The sequence below is a fragment of the Cicer arietinum genome, chromosome 5 (assembly GCF_000331145.2).
Source record: "Cicer arietinum cultivar CDC Frontier isolate Library 1 chromosome 5, Cicar.CDCFrontier_v2.0, whole genome shotgun sequence".
Lineage (NCBI taxonomy): Eukaryota > Viridiplantae > Streptophyta > Magnoliopsida > Fabales > Fabaceae > Cicer > Cicer arietinum.
This window is the reverse complement of record NC_021164.2, coordinates 75,770,957-75,790,689: the sequence shown is the minus strand read 5'-3', so window position 1 is coordinate 75,790,689 and position 19,733 is coordinate 75,770,957. Positions and strand designations below refer to the sequence as shown.

At 27.1% G+C, this 19,733-nt stretch overlaps 5 protein-coding genes across 5 annotated transcripts in view; 1 reads left to right on the top strand and 4 right to left on the bottom strand.

The window, feature by feature from the left end:
- The window catches only part of LOC101498625 (uncharacterized), a 3,510-nt gene extending 1,757 nt beyond the window's left edge, over nucleotides 1-1,753 (bottom strand). The window contains exons 1-3 of the mRNA XM_004501102.4: nucleotides 1,253-1,753; nucleotides 781-936; nucleotides 603-673 (exon numbers count right to left, since the gene is read on the bottom strand). Coding sequence (XP_004501159.1) covers nucleotides 603-673; nucleotides 781-936; nucleotides 1,253-1,426 — 401 coding nt within the window. The 5' untranslated portion in view covers nucleotides 1,427-1,753. The remainder of the gene's footprint in view (nucleotides 1-602; nucleotides 674-780; nucleotides 937-1,252) is intronic.
- Nucleotides 1,754-2,054: 301 nt separating this feature from the next.
- Nucleotides 2,055-5,537, bottom strand: LOC101498954 (probable glycosyltransferase At3g07620). Its single transcript, XM_004501103.4, has 4 exons — nucleotides 4,569-5,537; nucleotides 4,282-4,415; nucleotides 3,198-3,546; nucleotides 2,055-2,978 (listed from the first exon to the last, which is right to left on the bottom strand). The coding sequence occupies exons 1-4, from the start codon at nucleotides 5,097-5,099 to the stop codon at nucleotides 2,319-2,321; spliced, it is 1,674 nt and encodes a 557-aa protein (XP_004501160.1). The 5' UTR covers nucleotides 5,100-5,537; the 3' UTR covers nucleotides 2,055-2,318.
- A 1,190-nt stretch (nucleotides 5,538-6,727) lies between these two features.
- LOC140920586 (uncharacterized) lies at nucleotides 6,728-7,443 on the top strand. Its single transcript, XM_073369292.1, is given in 2 exon segments — nucleotides 6,728-6,920; nucleotides 6,922-7,443. Coding segments are annotated over 2 exon segments (321 nt in total). The 5' UTR covers nucleotides 6,728-6,803; the 3' UTR covers nucleotides 7,126-7,443.
- Nucleotides 7,144-10,150, bottom strand: LOC101499277 (uncharacterized). The gene is made up of 7 exons (XM_073368864.1): nucleotides 10,134-10,150; nucleotides 9,844-9,986; nucleotides 8,896-9,605; nucleotides 8,681-8,811; nucleotides 8,025-8,373; nucleotides 7,235-7,427; nucleotides 7,144-7,148 (listed from the first exon to the last, which is right to left on the bottom strand). Exons 1-7 carry the CDS (start codon nucleotides 10,148-10,150, stop codon nucleotides 7,144-7,146), a joined length of 1,548 nt encoding a protein of 515 aa, XP_073224965.1.
- A 6,982-nt stretch (nucleotides 10,151-17,132) lies between these two features.
- On the bottom strand, nucleotides 17,133-17,957 carry LOC105852196 (uncharacterized). Its single transcript, XM_012716161.3, has 3 exons — nucleotides 17,841-17,957; nucleotides 17,679-17,762; nucleotides 17,133-17,582 (listed from the first exon to the last, which is right to left on the bottom strand). The coding sequence occupies exons 1-3, from the start codon at nucleotides 17,923-17,925 to the stop codon at nucleotides 17,266-17,268; spliced, it is 486 nt and encodes a 161-aa protein (XP_012571615.1). The 5' UTR covers nucleotides 17,926-17,957; the 3' UTR covers nucleotides 17,133-17,265.
- Nucleotides 17,958-19,733: the final 1,776 nt, after the last annotated feature.

Here is a 19,733-nt window from a genome sequence, read left to right as displayed (position 1 = left end):
CTCTGCAGGAATTCTTAAGGCAATATATATGCATATCTTTAAATGTATCGGCACAAATTTGTCAGGTAAAGGGTTACTTGTAGTTATTCTATTTTTCTACTACAAATGTTCATCTTCATAACATGAAGTGGAACCAAATACTTGCAAATGCATAAGCTGACCAGCATCCTTTATTATTGTGCAGAAGTTGCCAATGTTAGACATGAATGGACAAGGAATAAGCTTGTGATACAAATGAAGACCACATCATTTATCATAATGAAAGTCAGTGACACGAAACATTAATTTTATTAACTAAAACATAACATTTATATTAGTCATCCTAGCCTAGAGCTAGCAATCCTGGAAGAAAGTTGGCATAGGCACAAATACCTTGATAGTAACATAGCAAACATCTTGTTTTACCAAGAAAATTATATCCTAATGAATATATCGGTTATGAAAATAACTGTTATTTATATTTGAGGTATTCTACCAAATTATCCAAGAGTATCCAAGCAACATGGATGATAAAACATGAAATGAATATGACTTTAACACGACTTAACAGTATATTTCCATGTTGATTTCATAGAAGGGGAAGACATCGAAAGTAAACTCACCAAAATTCCGCCATTTCACTTGTTGGTATCTGTTTTGATAATGACTCATAGAAAATCCTCAGGGGTTCTTTCTGTCAATACAAGTTATGCATAAAACATATTTGATGAGCAAGATTTGATTTCCCAATATAGAAAATGATTTGTAAATTCCAATAATAAAATGAGAGAAATTCAGAACCTGTTCAGGAGGATCATGTTTCTGACCAGGCAAACTGTAAACTTTCCTCTCTCTCACTTTGGTTGTTGTTGTTGTTGTTGTTTTCTTTTTGGTAGTTGTTGTCTTTGATATTGTTTTGGATGATGACGACGAGATTGTTGTTGGTTTTGATTTAATCTATCAAGTTTATGCAAAACATACATTACAATACCTTCTCAACAAACATTAATTAACACATTTTATACTAGATATTATTTAATGGTTATTTTAATAAAAAAAGAAAAAACATGTCAATAGTTTTGCAAGACAATTAATCATCAAATCAATTTCAAATTGTCCTAAACCCTAATAAATCGCCATTATACATTGGAAAAAAATCTAAGAATTATGAAAAACGTAAAATTAACAATCAATAATGTAAAACGAACAAATTCAATTGAAACCCCTGAGTATAATTAAGAATTGATTTAAATTGATGAATTGAGAACGATACCTCAGATTTAGTGAGTATGGTAGCAGATTTCATCTTAGAATCAGGTGGGTTTCTGGTTGAGCTACCCAGCTTCTTATTGAGAGATGAAGAATTATCAAACTTCGATTTGGAAGGGGCATTTTGGGGATTTGGCTTGATCTTAACCGTAGCGCTTTTGGTCTCTGTTGTAGCCATATATAATAACACGACAATTCGATTGATTTCGGCAAAATTTAACTTATTAATTTCATCATCATCATGATGATGAGTGAATTTCTTCTATTTATTAAGAATAAGATACTGAAAGAAAAAAAGATTTAGCGATGTGAAAGTAAAATTAATCGTGTGAGGTGAGAGATCAGGGGAGAAATAGCCGAAAAAGAAAGAGTTGAATGCTTATTCTACTGGTTTTGGATCTTCGTAGATGCGAAAGATGGAGAAAAAGAAGAAGATAATACAGATACGCACTTCTTCAATCCTTATACATTATTGTTTTCACTTTTCACTCATTTCCGATTAACGGTATTCGGAAACACGTGTAACTTGTAACTACGTACTCTTACTGCTATCCAAGTATATAGTACATTTATTACTTATTGTTTTCTCATGGTAATTACTTTTAATTATTATTTAATATTATTTGATCATAATTAATGACTACTATAGTATTGTCCTGATGATTCTCTCGTGCATAGAAACTTAATGATCACGATTTAACGAAAATTACAACACTTGTGTATTTATTTATTTATTTTAACACAACAATAAAGATAAACTGCACTAATGCATATTTACAACAAAGTTGAGAGGATAAAGAGACAAATTAGAAATAAAAGAATAAGAGAGAATTAGAGTTAAATGTAGTTTACAAATATACCCTCTCCTCGATAAAATAAGATGCCTTACACTTTAAAGACTCGTCATAAAAGCCAAACCGAACAATAAGCGGTGTATCAAACAACACTAGAAGCATTCAAACAATTGATTTTGTGTTTCTGCTGTCACATGATAAGCACTTCTGTAAATGATTTCACAATTTACAAACTCTATCATGATTGGTTTCAATAAAATGGATACACGATTACATCTAGCTTACATAGAAAATTCTATTGTACCAAATTGAATGAAGAAGCATGTGAAACAAATCATACTTAACAGGCTCATGATGCCAAATAAAATGCTCTTGCACCATTTTGACCCTCTTATGCATCTCCAAGTACCTTTCTTCCGAGATGGAAAGTAGTACATCCCTCAAATAAGCAATATGTTTCTCCTTGATAAAAACAGCAAAAGATTCCCAATTCAAAACCTCAAATAAAGGAGGAATAAAATTGTCTGATATGATCACAGGAATGCACTCGTGGAATATAGCCTCGACCACACGCGGGCTATTAACTTCATGACCTCTTGCACAGATGCAGAATTTGCTGCTCTTCATGAGCTCAATGTAGTTTGTATTTCCCTTGACGTGAGGCAAAGGACCCGATATTTTCATGTCGGGTTCTTTGTTCTCCCAGTACTTCAATAGGACAGGTCGAACATAACCGTGCAAACCACCTGCGAAAAATGCCAGTATAGGCCTCTGAGAAGGAGGGTTACCCCCTAGATTTTTGACAGGATTCTCAGCTGACCTTATATATGTTTCTGGAAGAGAAACATCCTTTCCTATCTTGAATCCTACTTCAATGTCAGCATTACAAAGGGCTCTGATGCAATTCAGCATGCGCCCTCTTGTTTCTGCAGGAGCCTGACAAATGGTGCTTGTTAATTATTCTTCCACTCAATTACTGGTGAAACTGCTTCAACAGAAATTAAATGGTTCAATCATAATGGTTAGGCATGCCTTGTGGGAGATATATACTATAGTCCAAATTAATGCAAAACTTTTACCTTTTAGTCTCTGTAAATAAATAAATTTTCATATAATCTTGTTTGTGGAAAGCAGAAGAAAAAGCATGAATCATACCCAATCATGACAGGCAACAAGAAAGTGATCTGATCCATTAGTTGTATTCCAGAAAGGGTACTTTCCAGAAATGATGTCAACATAATTTTTCATATAGTCAATCAAATTGGACCGTCTGTGTGAATTGCGTACATAGAGAGTTAACTGCAACAATCTTGAACTGAACGGTATGTAAAACAAGTGAGCCTTATTAGGATCTCCAGTGGTAAACTGTTTGTTTCCTTCAATTAATTTAATAAACCATCCTTCGGATGCATATATTCCGTCCAGTAAGGGCTCATGAAAGATTGGCTTGTCTCCGTCTGGGTAGATGAAAACTTTCAGCATCTTTTCCATTAGCTCATAACTCCTGCACACAGAATCTTCCTATCTAAGTCTCATTTTATATGCTATTTCCACCTAATTTTGTCTCCAAATGTTAAATAATTTACTAAAATAATAAAAGTTGCTATTGATTATCTTGTTGTGTCATTCTTACACAAATTAATATAAACGAAAAATCGTAGACAAAATTAAAACAAGAGATAAAATAATCTTACAAAATTGATATGTAAATTTCGATAAATAAATAATTTATTTATTTATTATTATTTTTCAGTAAAATAAATAAATAATTTGTATATATTTAATTATTGAGTAACCGTTTTAACAGATGGTGTATAGCGTTAATACTTTCTGTACCCGTAATCGACTTTCAACTTTGAATGTTTAGTTGAAGATCATAATTTTAGAATTTATTTAATTTTTCTCTTAATAAAACAAAATTGATAGTGACTCTTTTTTCAGGGAACAGAGCAATTGGCATTAGTACATCATGTAAACCAGAATCATGCATTTATAATTATATCCAAGTGCATGCAGGTTACTTATTTTAAATGCTAGTTTGTTATATCTAAATAAGAAAAACTTCATTTGATATCTAATCAAACTATAAGTTTCAGTTTACTCATGAGAAACAAGGGGTCGAGTAGCTGATAGAATTCAATCAGAATCTTGATCAATTAATTTATGGTTTAACCTTAATGCAGTGATTTGGCTCAAGAAAAGATTCTATAAATAGAAATATGATAATTGTTTATGATACCTTCTGAACATGGAAACATTCCTGTATAAAGGAGAGTAAAGTCTTGAATCATTCATAACGATGGGAGCATTTTCAATCTCTGATTTTGCCTGCAATATTTCCATATGAACAGCTGAAGAACTTGCTGCCGGTTTCTACAAAAAAAAAAAAAAAAAAAAAAAAAAAAAAAAAAAAAAAAAAAAAAAAAAAAAAAAAAAAAAAAAAAAAAAAAAAAAAGAAGACAAATTAGAAATGTATAACAAAATTCCATCTACACATTGTGATAATTCAATACATAGTGCTGCTACCTTAGAAGAAGCATGACTATGCTGCAACTGTAAGTTCATCTCGGATAATGAAACTACTTTAGATGGCTTCCTTTTGGAATTCATTGAAATCACAGGCTTATTATCACCGATTTTCGGAGTACTTCCTTGCAAAAAACTTGATTTTTCATCCTTGTAGACAGATATCACAGGACTTGGTTGTGGTGCAAGCACGGAAGCCGTAGTAACAGAATCATCTCCTTCATTATCTTCTGAACTTGTAACTTTGCCATTGTAAACAACTGAACTTGTAACTTGAGGACTCATTGCTAATGAATTAGTGGAACTTGAATTTGAAGCATTTACGTTCATGTTATTATTACTTTCCACATTAGGGTTAGCCAAAGATGTATCCATTGTGAAACTAGTGATTTTGGCAGTAAGAGAAGATAAGAATTTACTATTTGGAAGTTCAGAATATTGAAGCACTAAAATTAAAGCTATTGATATTCCTAAAAAAGAAATTAATCTCCTTGTTTCAGCCTTACTCAGATATCTAAATCCTAGATCCATGTTACAATTGCAGAATCTAAATCTCAATGGAAATTTCAACGATCAGACATCATCAAACACTTGTAAATTATACCTTTGTTGAGAAATTGGCAGATGTAGTATTTAATTGGTTAAATCCTTACCTGTGGAGATGTGAAAAGAAGAAATTGAAGAATGAGAGAGAAAAAGTGGATAAATTTGGTGAGGGTTTTGGATGGATAAGTAAAGTAAAGGAGGTGAATGTTATGTTGATGTAAGAAGAGAGATCAGACACATGAGAATGGACCGACAGTGGGAATATGATTTATATTTGTGTGTTACTCTCTCTCTCTCTCTGTTCTGTCTATGTCTGTCTTGAATGTAAAAGAAAAAGAGAAAAAGAAAAGACGTAACATGGGAATGCAAGATCGGAGTAAATTCAGGAGAGTTACATGCAACCAGTGTGCGAACAAGTCAAAACTTCTATAATCTCATGATTCTGGATCCATCTTATGTTCATTTGATATTTAATTAATCTCTTCTATAAAATATTGAGATTAATTACATGTTTTAAATTATTGATAAATTTCAATGTGCCCGTATGAATAGGTGAGCGTAAAAAATATAATATTTTATATATATATTATTTTAATGCAGTTATTGTAAAAATTAAATATTATTAAATTTAATAATACACTTTTTCGCCTCTAAATATCAATACTTATCGAAATTTTTATTTATCCATAAATAAAAATGCTATGTAGATTACTAAATGCGTTTATTATTATTATTATTATTATTATTATTATTATTATTATTATTATTATTATTATTTGTTTTAATTTTTTTTACTATACTATTAATTTATTTTGAAATGTGAAAAATTAATCTTAAATACATGTATAGACAATGAACAATTTAATAATAAGTACACACTTTATCGAGAAAAAAAATGCACACAAAATATACACATTAATTGTATCAACCACTTTTTTTTAATACACATAAAACATGGTATGAATAGGAATACAAAGATATATGAATTAAATCCTAAACATAATTACAGTGAAAGTTAAAATTTTCAATGATCTTATAATTAATTATTGGTGCAATTTTTTTAAAATTAAATAATTTAATTTATATAAACAGACAATATAAATATAAAATTATATCTCTGAATGATTGTGATGAATAATTACGATAAGTCAAATGTATAAAAAAATTTATTGAATGTATGACAATTAAACTTTAAATTAAACTATAAAAAGTTTATAGATGCTTCTTTAATTATTTAGAGATTAATTTTGATACAAATTAAAAGAATTTAAATTGTGAATCATTCACAAGTATGACTAGAACTTAACAATATATTATGGCATTATTAAACACTACACCCACACCATTTGTTATTTTTTAGGAATACCTGCACCATTTGAATCACAAGACTCGTAAAAATATCAATTAAGTTGCCAATCAACAAAGCGAATAATAACATTCATAAATTTATTTACACCAAAAATTCAGAATGTACACATAAACGATAAATTGACATTACAAATCAATATCTAGGCACTAAAATTTGCTAACATTTTCAAGACAAAATTACATATTTTTTACACAAAAATAAAAACAAAATCCTTTTTTATTTTATTGTTACAAGAGGGAAGAAAAAGAAAATCCTGTTTAGTGTAGCTGAAATGTGTTTTATCTAGTTCTTGCAGTGAAGACTCTATTGTACCAAATAGAATGAAGTATCATGTGAAATATATCATATTTAACAGGACTCCTATGCCAAAGAAAATGCTGCTGCACTTTTTTCACCCTCATTTGCATTTGAAGGTACCTCTTTTCAGGAATGGAAACAAGTATACTCTTCAAATTTGGAATATCCTTCTCCAAAACAAAAACAGCAAATGATTCCCAATTCAAAACCTCAAAAAAAGGAGGCACAAAATCATCAGATATAATAACAGGAACACATTCATATACAATAGCTTCCACAACTCTTGGACTATTAACTTCATATCCCTTTGGACAAACACAGTACTTGCTTCTCTTCATGTATTGAATGTAGTTCCTATTTCCCTTAGACTTTGGCATCATCCCGAAGATTTTCATGTCAGGATCTTTGTTTTCCCAGTGCTGCAAGAGAATTGGACGAACATAACCGTGCATGCCTCCAGCATAGAAAGCGAGAGTTTCCCTTTTTGAAACTTGGTTACCACCGAGGTCTCTCGTGGGATTCTTAGCGTTACGGACGTAAGTTTCAGGAAGAGACACGTCCTTCCCTAACACAAAACCTTCTTTGACATCAGCATTGCATAGGGATCTTAAGCACTTTGCCATCCGTTGCTTTGTTTCTGAAGGTGCCTGCATTGTGCAGTCAATTCTGTTAGTAAGGAATTAGTTAAGAGTTAGTTAGGAGTTAGTTTTACTTGTACAATTGAGATCTATGAAAAAGACATTTATGCACACAATTTAGTAATTGACTATCTTTTATTAATCAAAATGATTCCTAATTAGCTTTTACCTCATAAATATACTTATGCGCACCCCTCTCATCCTATGAGTCTTAGCAGGTATATTATACAAAGGCTACCGAATAAATCATCAATTTAGTCCCATAAATTGTAGGTGTAGTTTAATTTGGTCTCTGAAATTAATGAAATTTCAAAATGATCTCTAAAATTGAAAGTTTGCGATAAAATTTGTCCTTTTGGGCTGACCAATATAGTCCTTGAAATTGCGACTTACATGATTGAGGATTTTCAATTTCAATGACCATTTTCACATTTTGTTAATTTCAAAGACTAAATTGACTAACCACTATAATTTCATAGAATAAATTTGCGATTCACTCAAAAATTAACAATGCATGTTTTTGTTTGCATACCACAACAATGATTAAGCATTGGATGTGAAAGAATTGACACAAAAACCAATCATCCATTGAAGTGGGAAACATACCCAATCATGACAAGCAACAAGAAAATGATCAGCACCTCCTGTTCTGTTCCAGAAATTATGTTTTGTGGAAATCATGTCAACATAGTTATTCAGATGCCAGATTAGGTTCTTATGACTATGCGAATTCCGATCATACAAAGTTTCCTCTAGCCTTCGAGAACTGAAAGGTAAGTAAAATAGGTGTGCCTTCTTTGGATCTTTAGTAACAAAGGCTTTATTAGCTTCCATCAGTTTCATGAACCATCCCTCAGAAGCATAAATTCCCAAAAGATAAGGTGAATGCATTATAGGCTTAGTCCCTTCTCTGTATACATACACTTTTAGAGTCTTTTCCATCAATTCATAGCTCCTGATAATTACACAGTTACATGATAATAACAACGTTAAATGCAAATTTAGCAGTACCAACAAGCACATTGCTTCATATATCATTAGTACTTCATATTTAGTTCAGAAACACTAGGAAAAAAAAAGAACTTTTATATCCTCAGAACCATAAATAGAAAAATCTCTAAATGTCTAAACAAAGTTTAGTTCACATATCATCAGAACAATGTCATTGAATTTGTGAATTGATGGAATAGAGTTAGTTTCCAGGAGATACTTGTGATTCTGAACAACTTTTAAAAAAAAATACCAAAATAATTAAATGATACCTCTTAAACTTGGAAACATTGCGAAAAAGAGGAGCATGAAGGTTTTCAACCTCATTTACAACTGGTGCATTTTCAATTTCTGATCTTGCTTGAAGTAGTTCTTGATCAACAGCTGAAGACCACCTTGGCCTCTAAACACAAGTTAGCAACATTAGAACAGAACACAAGAATACGCAACATTCGTAAAATAAATAAAATTACATTTACTCGTATACCATAGATCGATATGACGCATGGTATTGAAGCAACAACTTCTCCATTTCTGATATTGTTGTTGTCTGTGGAACTGTTATAAGAGAATCATTAGTCTTCTTAAGCACACTTGTGGTAGAAGATTGCTTGTCCATTACATTGACATCATCTTGTAATGGCTTGAACCTCTCGTCGTTCATGGAATCGGTATTTTCCAAATCATTTGATAACAGTTTTGTTGAAGGACTTGTAGGTGCAATTGCATGGGAAAGGGAATCAATAAGTCTAGTGTTGACTTCTCTTGTCAAATTCATCCCTATAGCACTATTATCAGAACTTCTCGGTTGATCGGATTTGTGAGACCCTAAAGAGTTGTTTAATACCCTAGCTGGTTTTGAGATGAAACCAGAACTTGAAATAGTATCATTTTCATTAAGGTAGTATTCTGAATTTGTATTATTCAAAATGGTGATATTGTTATATATTTGAGGAGAAGATAGTGAATCTGTAGCTTGAATTATACTAGTACTATTTGTATTTGGTATTTTTTTAGTAGAGAATAGAGAAGGTACTAGAATGTTACTATAAGGAAGCTCAAAATATTGAAATGCTAAAATAACTGCAAAGGTAATGCCAATAAGGGATAATAATCTCTTTCTTTCTAGATGAAATATGGATAAAACTTCTTGACCCATTTTTGGTAGAATTACCAAACAACCATTAAATATGAACTCTGCATAATTATTGTAGCACAATAAACCAGATCCAGTTAGAACTAATAAATAGTCAAATTATTTATATCAGATAAAGAAAATGGTACAAATTTATCAGCTGTTTCACTTCTCAAGTGAAAAATTGGCAATCAAAAGAAAGTAAACTAAATCAATGAAATTCAAAGAAATGAAAAAATTTGGATGTTGAAAATAGAAATAGAAAGTGGAAGAAAAAAATGAACGTTAGTGAAGTAGTACCTGGTAATAATTGCTCTGACGTTGGAGCTTCGAAGTCAAAGGAAATTCCTTTCAAATTTCGTGCGGCGAACCAAAACAGAACAGAAGCGGTGTTGTTGTTCTGTCGGACGCCAAACTCACTGGGATTCCGTCTAACAATGAAACTAAAATTTTTAGTACATTTTTATCTTTAACAATAAATAAAAGGGAATCAATGTTAGTAACTTTAGAAGCTGTCATTCAACTGTAAAAACCTGATAAAACAATCCATTATACATGACTCATAAATAATAATTGATTATCACACCAACCTCATAATTGTTCCCATTATTATAATTTCTACCAAGTACAAGTATTACCAACATATAATTTTATGTCTAATTCAAAATTTTCCACTATTATTAAAAAAAAGCAATAATAAAAAATTTATTTTATTAAACTACTTAATTATTGATGTGTTTATATTAATGTCAAATATAATAATGTTGTAAGAAATTGTGTACATGAAAATTAATTAAAAGTATTATAAAAAAAATAATTAAAATTATATTTAAAATTGAAAACCACTTTAATTTTAAAACACATTTTTTTAATAAAATGTCTCTAACAAGGAAGTAGCATTTCATATATACAATATTATTTTATTTACAAAAGATAATATTTAATATTAATCAAATTCAATACAAAGTTGTTAAAATAAAATAAAAATATGTATATAAACTATTTCACAATATCTAAATTAATAACATCAAATGACATAATACTCAAAATGAAAAAATCTATAAATATAATAAAATTGAAGTGTTTGATATATTAATGTATCTCGAGTTGTAACGTAGACGAGTCAAAGTTATTTATTAAATATGCATTAGATCAAAATAAATTTGTCAATTTAAACCAACAAACAAATCAAAACAACATCTTATAAGAATGATGAATAAAATAATTTTTGACAAAATAAGAAAAACAAAAAACTAAAATGTATAAACATACTTATTTTTATAAAGAGAAGAAAAAATGATTTAAAAGAGTAATTTCAAACAAAAAATTAACTCTAAATCCCTCGTATTTAATGAAAAAAAATGGAATAAATATTTTTTAATATTTGTGAAATTATATCTGTACTTTTATGATATTATCTACATTATACTGATGAATATTTTTTTATATAAAATATTCATATTTAAAAATTATGTCCATATTTAAAACAATTGTATCCAAGTTTTATTTAATATTACTATTGTTTATATTTATAATTGAAGTATGAATTTTACTCCCGTCCAATTTTTTTCAGTTTAAAAATCTTCTAATCCAAAATCCTTATCACACCTAAATATTTACATACTAATTAAAAAAATACAAACTTTAAATTCCATCTATATTTAAACGCATGTATAATCAATAACGAGATAATTGATATACAACATTTGAACATTGATGCAAGTATGATATAATACCATAACTAAACATAATAAATAATTATAAATCACAATTAATACATATTCTTAGTTTTGACAAATTTCTTCCTGTGTTGTATGGATTCTAAAGCTAGTTAATAAAATTTTATGTCAACAATATAAATTAAAAATTTAATCAATTATCACTTTGAATTTAAACGAGAAACATCGTTAACATTAACTTTTCCCATGTCTCATTTCTATTAAATTATTCTTTTGTAATTTTTCATTTATTTTTCCTTTTTGTGCAAAAAAAAGAAAAGACGTATTTAAGTGAAAAGGTACAAACGTCAAAAAGTGTATTTAAATATTACTAGAGAAAAATTGAAAAACAACAATTTTTAAATTATTTTAAAAAGTAGAGTAGAAAAAATTAAATGTTTTTGAACTAAATAAAAAAAATTATATGAAAGAATTTTAGCATGGAGGTTAACTATTCAAACAAAATAAAAATTATATAGCATTTTTATCTCTTTAGGTGCATTTGTTTCATGAAAAAATCTATTTTTTAAAATAAAAAATTATTATTTTATTTAAAATCTATTATTGTTTCATGAGAATGATGTTTGTTTTATATTTTTAAAAAAATCATTTTGTTTACAAAAATTATTTTTTTGACTAAAAATGAAAAAAATTAAAAATAGTAGTTTCTCACATTCGCTAATTGCGAGAGAAAGATGACACAAAGTTTAACAACACATCACGTAACTCATTAACGAGAGAAAATAATGTAATTACTCTTATTCTTTCTAGAAAATCCAAAATTGTCTTCCATCAATCTTTACTATAGAATTTTCTCTATACTGCATCACTTCAGACACTCACTTGTCACTGTTTTTCTCACTGAGACTTTGATATAGATTACCATCAAGTAAGTTTTAGTCTTCTTTTCAATTCCACATTTTATTTTTGTTTTTTCTATACCTTTTATTTTTACATTATTCATAGGTTAATACAATTATTTTTTGTATGTTTATTTATTATTTATTTATGAATACTTAAGGTACATTAATTAATTTTAAAATGTGTTTAATAAATAATAATTAAAAAATTACGTCTTTTATAGTAATTTTGTAATTTAAAAAATTACTTTTATAAAATTGTATACAAATAGATTAAAAATTATTTAAAAAAATTATTTTTTAATAATAAATAAATAAAAATCAAAACATTATTTTTAAACAAACCTCTAAAAAAATCTCTAAAATTTTTAAACTAATTATTTAAAATCAATCAAACGCTTTGATCATCAATGCAAACAAAAGTATCGCGCCTGTACTGTAGCAATCGATTCATTATTTGATTTCATGTAATTTATCTCATTCTTTTTCTATGATGGTAATGATTCTTTTTTCTTTCTAATCGATATTGCACAAAACATTGAATCTATTGAAGAGTTTTGCAAAGAAAGACATAAATATTAATGTAGCTATATAGTACATAAGAACAATAAATGGTTTTTATATTATTGGCGGCTTTGATTTGGGCTTTGAGATTATTTAAAATTTATTTTGAGTCTTATTTTATTTTAATATTAGATTTTGGTTTTTGAGATTGTTTGATGTTGATAAATATATTTTTAGATTTTTTTCATCTTGATGGTGATTTTTTTTTTTTTAGCATTTGATCTTTTTTATTGTTTTTATTATTTTTGTGAAATGTTAATTAAAATAAGAATAATTGGTATGTCAATCCACCAAATGGTGGAATGAAGTAATACTTTCGATTTATTAAACATAAAAGGCATAAACATGTGTTAACATCTATAAAAGAGCCTACTTGAATCTTGCATTATTTTTTTTTATCTTTGACCATACTTGTAAAACATCACTTTTGAAGTATTTATATGTATTGTTATAATTTTTTTTTTAATTTTTTATTAATCTAAAAATAGATTTCCTACCTATAATCAATTTAATTGTATAACAAGTTATACGGTATTACACACAAAAAAGTGTGTATGGGTACTAAAAATATTATAACTAATAATTTTCTTTAATTTATCGTATTATTATAGTAATGAAGAGTCTTGATATATTTATTTATTAAATTTTGATTCCATTAATTAAAGAAATTATTTTCTAAAATTAAAATTTTAATTAAAATCACAACAAAAAAAAAATGTTATTTCAAAACAAAGTAAAAAAACTTAAAAATTTAATAAAATTAAATCTAAAATATAATCAAATATATTAATAAATAATAATCAAATATTAATAATTTAATTTGATAATATTAATCTTTAAATGTACCTTTTAAAAGTCGCCTGATTGTATTATTTTCATTTGAAAAAAGAACATCTAAAAAAGAGACGAATCTCTATGCATTTGTTGGTGAAATTCGGTTTTTGGCGTGTATCGAGTTTTCCTCACATTGGAATATTCCATTTTTATTTTTATAGGACATTGGAATATTCCTCTAAAAATTAAATATATTGGTTTATTAAAAAAAACAATAAACCCATTTAAATATTCCTCTTAAAAGAATATGTTTATTCTTTATCATTCTGTTTATTTATTTATTTATGGATTTAATGAATATACACGGGCGATATATAATAGTTATATACTATCATCGAATGAAAATATTTCATATTATCAGGTAAGTAGTTATTGTAACTTTTATAAAAATAACTATCAAATACTCTATTTTTATTGGAGGTAAATGTAAAACTAATTTACATTAATTGTATTTATCATTTTCTGCTTTATTTATTTGATTATGTATACATTTTAAGGTTATTTTACACAATTAAATTGAAGGTCATTTATTTTATTTATAATTAAGTCATTTATCATTTATTTTTCATTCTAGTCCTTTATCTCTTAAAACATACACAAAATTGTCAAAATTTCATTTTTTTGTTTTAAAAATGTTAGGCTAAATAGCATTCGTGGTCCCTTAACTTAATTTCAGTTAACGTTTTAGTCCTTTACATTTTTTTCTTTTAATTTGGTCATTTATTTTAATTTTAAGTGACAATTGATATTTTATGTTTTAAAATATCAACAATATTATTATTATTATTATTATTATTATTATTATTTTATTTATAAAAATTCATCAAAATTTTTAAACAAAACTTATAAAATTAATTATCATCTTCAATATAATGCATAACTCAAATATTCAAATAAACTCATATTTTCATCTTCAACAACATCAAATTCATCAAATAAAAAATAAAATTAGTATTTATCAAGGGTTAGAGTAATAAAGTATAACAAGAAATAATATGCAAGCATTGAAATAATGCCACGCTATGGTAATGCTAACTCAATCAAATGGTTGGAGGGGGAACCTAATTGCACCTTTCACGTTATCAATTCTTTTGAGGAAAGAGATTAGGTAATAAGTTGTTAATAAGAAGAAATATATAAGAAACCACTAACACATACGCAAATAACAGACACAACACTTATACTAACATGTATTAATCGGTAATAATTTAAGAAATTAAAAGTGATTAAAAGTAATAACATTACATGATATGTAAGATTCTATATCATTTATCAGTTACAAAAATAAAAGGGTTGCACTAATTTTTTTATGGTATGTCTATTGTGGATAACAGCTTGTAGTAAAAGGCGGCAGATCTTTTGACCCTTTAATTTCTGAACCTGACCTGAGTTTAAATGAATTCGAGTTCTTTTCTTGCTGGTACGAATGACGATTGAATATACAAACTGAAGAAGTTAAGGAGAAAGATCTGTTTGGTTATAAAATGGTTTATATGGATTTTCCTATAAATGAAAACTTTGTAGGCCCTACACTGATGTATTTTCTTTATGATATATTTGGAGAGAGTAAATAAACAGTAGCTCTTTGATATTAGAAGACCACGAAGTGCACCCCATAATGACTTCCTCCAAACAAGAAGCAGACCTTCCACTTCCACCTATTTTATGCTTCATCATTCATTGAACTACTTACGTACGTACTATAAACCTACTAATGAATAGTACAAGTGAACATATATACCGGGGAATGATCATTTTGGAGCATTAATTATTGTTGAGACATGGTAAGAATTATCATCAAGAATGATGGAAGTGTGGTGGAGATATGATATATAGTTGAGATTGGATATTGGAAGGTCTACTCATATGGAAATATGTGGTTGCATTAATCTGCTCATGTTCATGTTCATGTTCCTATGGTTTATATGGCTGCATTAATCATAGCCATTATCTTTAAAACAATACAAGTATACAACAAAAATAATAACATTAATGTTGAACAACAAAAATATATCAGGCTGGTGCGAGAGAAGGAACGTGGCAATGTTATTTTGATATTTCATTTCACCCACTCTCTCTATCGAAAGGCATGTGAAGCTTCAAATAATATTGCATGCATTTTACATAATGGTTTGCAGAGTTTTTGTTTATCAAATAATAAATTTATATTTTCCTTCACTTGGTGTCCTCTTAAGCTTAGGATATATTTATCTTTTTTTATGTCTAATTGTAACCATTTAATTTCATTTTCCGTCAAAGGGAGAATTGCAATACTTAAGGTTGGACTAGGGTGTATTATACTCAAATTAATAAATTAGGGAGCAACGTGCAATTCACCACGTTATTCATTTAATAATATTGTGTTAGATAAATATTTTTTTAAATTAGTCGTTGGATTAAAAGATAATTTCATCTTATATACAATTATATAGTTAACGTTGATCCTAACAAATCTTGATAACATATGAAACAATTAAATATAAATTTTTAAGTTTTTGACGCTTAAAGCTTTGTCTTTAATAAATCTTTTGTTAAAAAATTATAAATTTTTATGTGAGAAATTCGTATAATGTTCCTAACATTCATGCAAAAAATAATTGATTTTTTTTGAAAAGTACACATGAATTGATATAAAAGTAATGACCAAAAGTGAAAATTGAAAATTCTAGGAACTAAAATGTTAATAATTCTTTTATAGAGACTCAAAACTTAATACTTAAATTTTATAAGAACTAAAAACTTATTTAGTCTTATATTCAACAAGTAAAATATACAAATATTTTCTTGTAGAAAACAAAGGATAGCATAAAATCAAACTGTTTTAATAAAAGTTAGAAGTTGTTTTCTTAAATTATCTTAGATATTTATAAAAATAAGTTAAAAATAGTTTATAAATATGTCATAAATTATTTTAAAAAATTATCTAAAATTGTCTCATGAATGTTTATATAAATAAATAAACTTAAATAAATAAATCCAAACAAACCATAAATAAATTTAGATTCCTTTTACTGACCCAAATCATATACATAAATTTTTATTTTTTATTAGTATGAGTATCTGATATATTACATTGATATATTATATGTCGTTTTAAAATTTTTCTAATAATATTTATTAGTTTAATTTAATCTATTTGTTTTTTATTTCATTTATTTCAAACATAATCGATGATTATTATTGTGTAATGTTACACTTTACTAGTATATTATATGTTACATTTTCTATCATACCTATTATTTTGTCCCATGTTTAAAATTTTAATATTAATATTTTTTTACAATAGTAATTTAAATATTAAAAAATCGATTTAAATTAAATCACTTAAAATTAAATTGAATAAAATAAGATTTGTTTTAAAATGTGTCTTCCAAATCAAAACGAAAAAATATATGATTTTATTTTTAAATCAAATATATTTTTTTATATAAACCGACCAAAACCACGTCTCGAACATTCTTTAATTAAAATTGGGTTTATATAGTATAGTATTTAGTTCTTAAATATTTCTTCATTTGTTATTTCTAAAAAATAGCATCAATTGAGTTTAAGTATATAACATGAAATAATTAATGGTAAAGTTAAAGCAGTGATTTGAACAAAATAAGTAAGATGACATGCAACTGTGGTACTTGTTATTTTATTTCATTAAATATGAGAATACATATAAGCGGTGGACACAAGTGAAAGATGTTGATCCTTTTATTTATTGAGTAAGCATAAAGTGACATAGATTTACGCTAAAATTACCACCATTTTCTAGGTATCCACCATCTTCTACGTTCCGGCGGGTTTAGTCTAGCACTTGGTGGACGAGTCTTTTCTTTTTTCCATGGTTTATTAGCGGCATCTTCTTCCTTGTTTGGGATATAGGTACTATTATATTTCTTTTTTGGCCAAAATATCCACCTTCCTTTACGTTTTTGAAGATCTCTATTTTGTCTACCGACTACTCTAGGAGTCCTTTCTTTTTTAGTTTCTTCATTTTCTGTACCATTACCTCTTCCACTTCCAATCAAATTCATGCCTACATCAATTACTTTGAATTCTTTTGTAGCACTAGCTGCAAATTAACATGCATGCATACACTTTTTTATTATTATATATATAATAAAATAACAAAGCAATTATGTGTCTAGATAGTTATTTATGCTTTTACCTCCTCTGTATTCAACCAAATTCAATCCACCAATAAGCTCGCCACCACGTCTCAATCCTACATCTACTTCTTTTGTAGCACCAGCTGCAATTCAACAAACACTTTTTGTTATTATATATATTAAAATATTAAAGCTATTGTGTGTGCAATTTATTTCTTTACACTGTTTTTCATTTTTAGTTGGCTCAATTTCTGCATTAATAGAGATAAGAATTATTGCACAAAAAAGGAATAATTTAATTTTCATCCTTGCTTAAAAAAGAGTTTAATTATTAGAAATATGAATATAATCTGTAGTTATTTATAGTGATCATGTATGTGACAAAATAAATATAAAAAGAAAAAAAAGATTCATTTAAATAATATATAGTATAATATAAAAGATATGATATATATACTTTGGCTAATTGTGGAAATAATAGGTCACCAACACCTATTAATACATTGAAGGGTTAAATTGAGAGGTGTTTGTCGTCTTAGCTAGGTAAATATGTTTTTTAGATAACAATAAATGTCCATTTTAGTCTCTAATTTTTTTAAAAAAAATTCATTTTAGTCCTTCAGAAAAATAAAAGTATTTTTTTAGTTCCTAAGTAAAATACATCAGGTCAAATTAATCATTATGTAAATTATAGTTAAAAAATTAAATTTTTTTTTGTTAACTTGTCTGATGATTCATTAACTTGATTCTCCCGCATGTAATTTCTATAAATAAAGGAAAGTTAGATCATTGGCAATAATTAAAAATACACAATTAAGCCTCTGATAATAATTAAATAAACAATTTAATCTTTGCAACAAAAAATTCACTAAATTATAATATAATTTATATAACAACGTCAATAATATCTAAATTAAACCACAACAGTATCCAAAACTTAACATATAAAACAATATATCACCACGTGATCGTATTCTTATACCAACTAATTTCTTCTAATTTGTTGACCTGATTTGTACTTGTCACTTAAATTCACATAAAATAGCATATAACAAGAACAAAAAAAACCACAACATGACAAAGTAAGGACCGAAAATCTCATTAAACAAAATATCCACAAATCGTAAAGGCCAAGTAAAAAATTCACATAAAATAGCAACAACAAAGCAAAAATCGCATAAATAGTACATGAAATCGCACCTTGAAAAACACAAATAGGAAGAACAATAACGCACCTTTAAAAACGCAAGGGTGAAAAAGAAAAATGTGAGAATGAAGAAGAAAATGTAGTTTTTGAAATAAACTATAAAGTCAGCGAAAGTCACACCTTCAAAATCACAGACCGCTATATATAGAATCAAAAGAGTTTCTATCTTAGACTTGTGGTTTTTCAAAATTAAATAACACAAAAATATATTTTTCTCTATGTTGAATGAAAGGCTAAATTGTCTCAGTTTATTTTTCTTAAGGACTAAAATGTGTTTTAATTTTTTAAGGGACTTAATTGAGTCTTTTAAAAAATTTCAGAGACTAATATAATTCATATATTTCTCTTATGGACTAAAAAATGCTTTTATATTTTTCAATAAATATATTAAGTTTCTTAAAATTTCTTAAAGATTAAAATATACCTTTACTTTTTTATAAAATTTTCTAAAGATCAAAATAAACCTTTACTTTTTTTTTTAAATTCCGACAACAAGTGACTAATATGTTTCTTAATTTCTTTAAGGGGTGATATATGTTTTTGGTTCATTTTTTCTATTATACAAATTTGCTATTGTTGGGCACATCTTGTGCTACTTTCTAACTTTTATGAATGATAATTAAAGTTTGGGTTAATATTTCTTTTAGTCCAACAATTCAGAGAGTTAATATATATATATATATATGCTTGTAATATGTTATATATATATATATATATATATATGCTTGTTGAGATATTTTTATTAATATTTATAATATTAGTAAACTAACAAATTTTCTTTCATAACACAGTTCGTCATCTCAATTTTTCTAACCAAACCAAATTTGATATTTTTTTTAAATGTTTATAGACAAAACATAAAATATATAACCTAATATTAGCTATCTATCATATTCTATCATTACAT

Coding starts and splice junctions, on each gene's coding strand:
- LOC101499277 (XM_073368864.1), bottom strand. Junction 9,606..9,843: donor GTCAGAGCAATTATTACCAG/GTACTACTTCAC, acceptor ATAATTATGCAG/AGTTCATATTTAATGGTTGT. Junction 8,812..8,895: donor ATGCGTCATATCGATCTATG/GTATACGAGTAA, acceptor ACTTGTGTTTAG/AGGCCAAGGTGGTCTTCAGC.
- LOC105852196 (XM_012716161.3), bottom strand. CDS start 17,925: ATGAAAATTAAATTATTCCTTTTTTGTGCAATAATTCTTATCTCTATT. Junction 17,763..17,840: donor AACTAAAAATGAAAAACAGT/GTAAAGAAATAA, acceptor GTTGAATTGCAG/CTGGTGCTACAAAAGAAGTA. Junction 17,583..17,678: donor TTTGGTTGAATACAGAGGAG/GTAAAAGCATAA, acceptor GTTAATTTGCAG/CTAGTGCTACAAAAGAATTC.
- LOC101498954 (XM_004501103.4), bottom strand. CDS start 5,099: ATGGATCTAGGATTTAGATATCTGAGTAAGGCTGAAACAAGGAGATTA. Junction 4,416..4,568: donor ATAGTCATGCTTCTTCTAAG/GTAGCAGCACTA, acceptor TTTTTTTTGTAG/AAACCGGCAGCAAGTTCTTC. Junction 2,979..3,197: donor TTGTTGCCTGTCATGATTGG/GTATGATTCATG, acceptor ACCATTTGTCAG/GCTCCTGCAGAAACAAGAGG.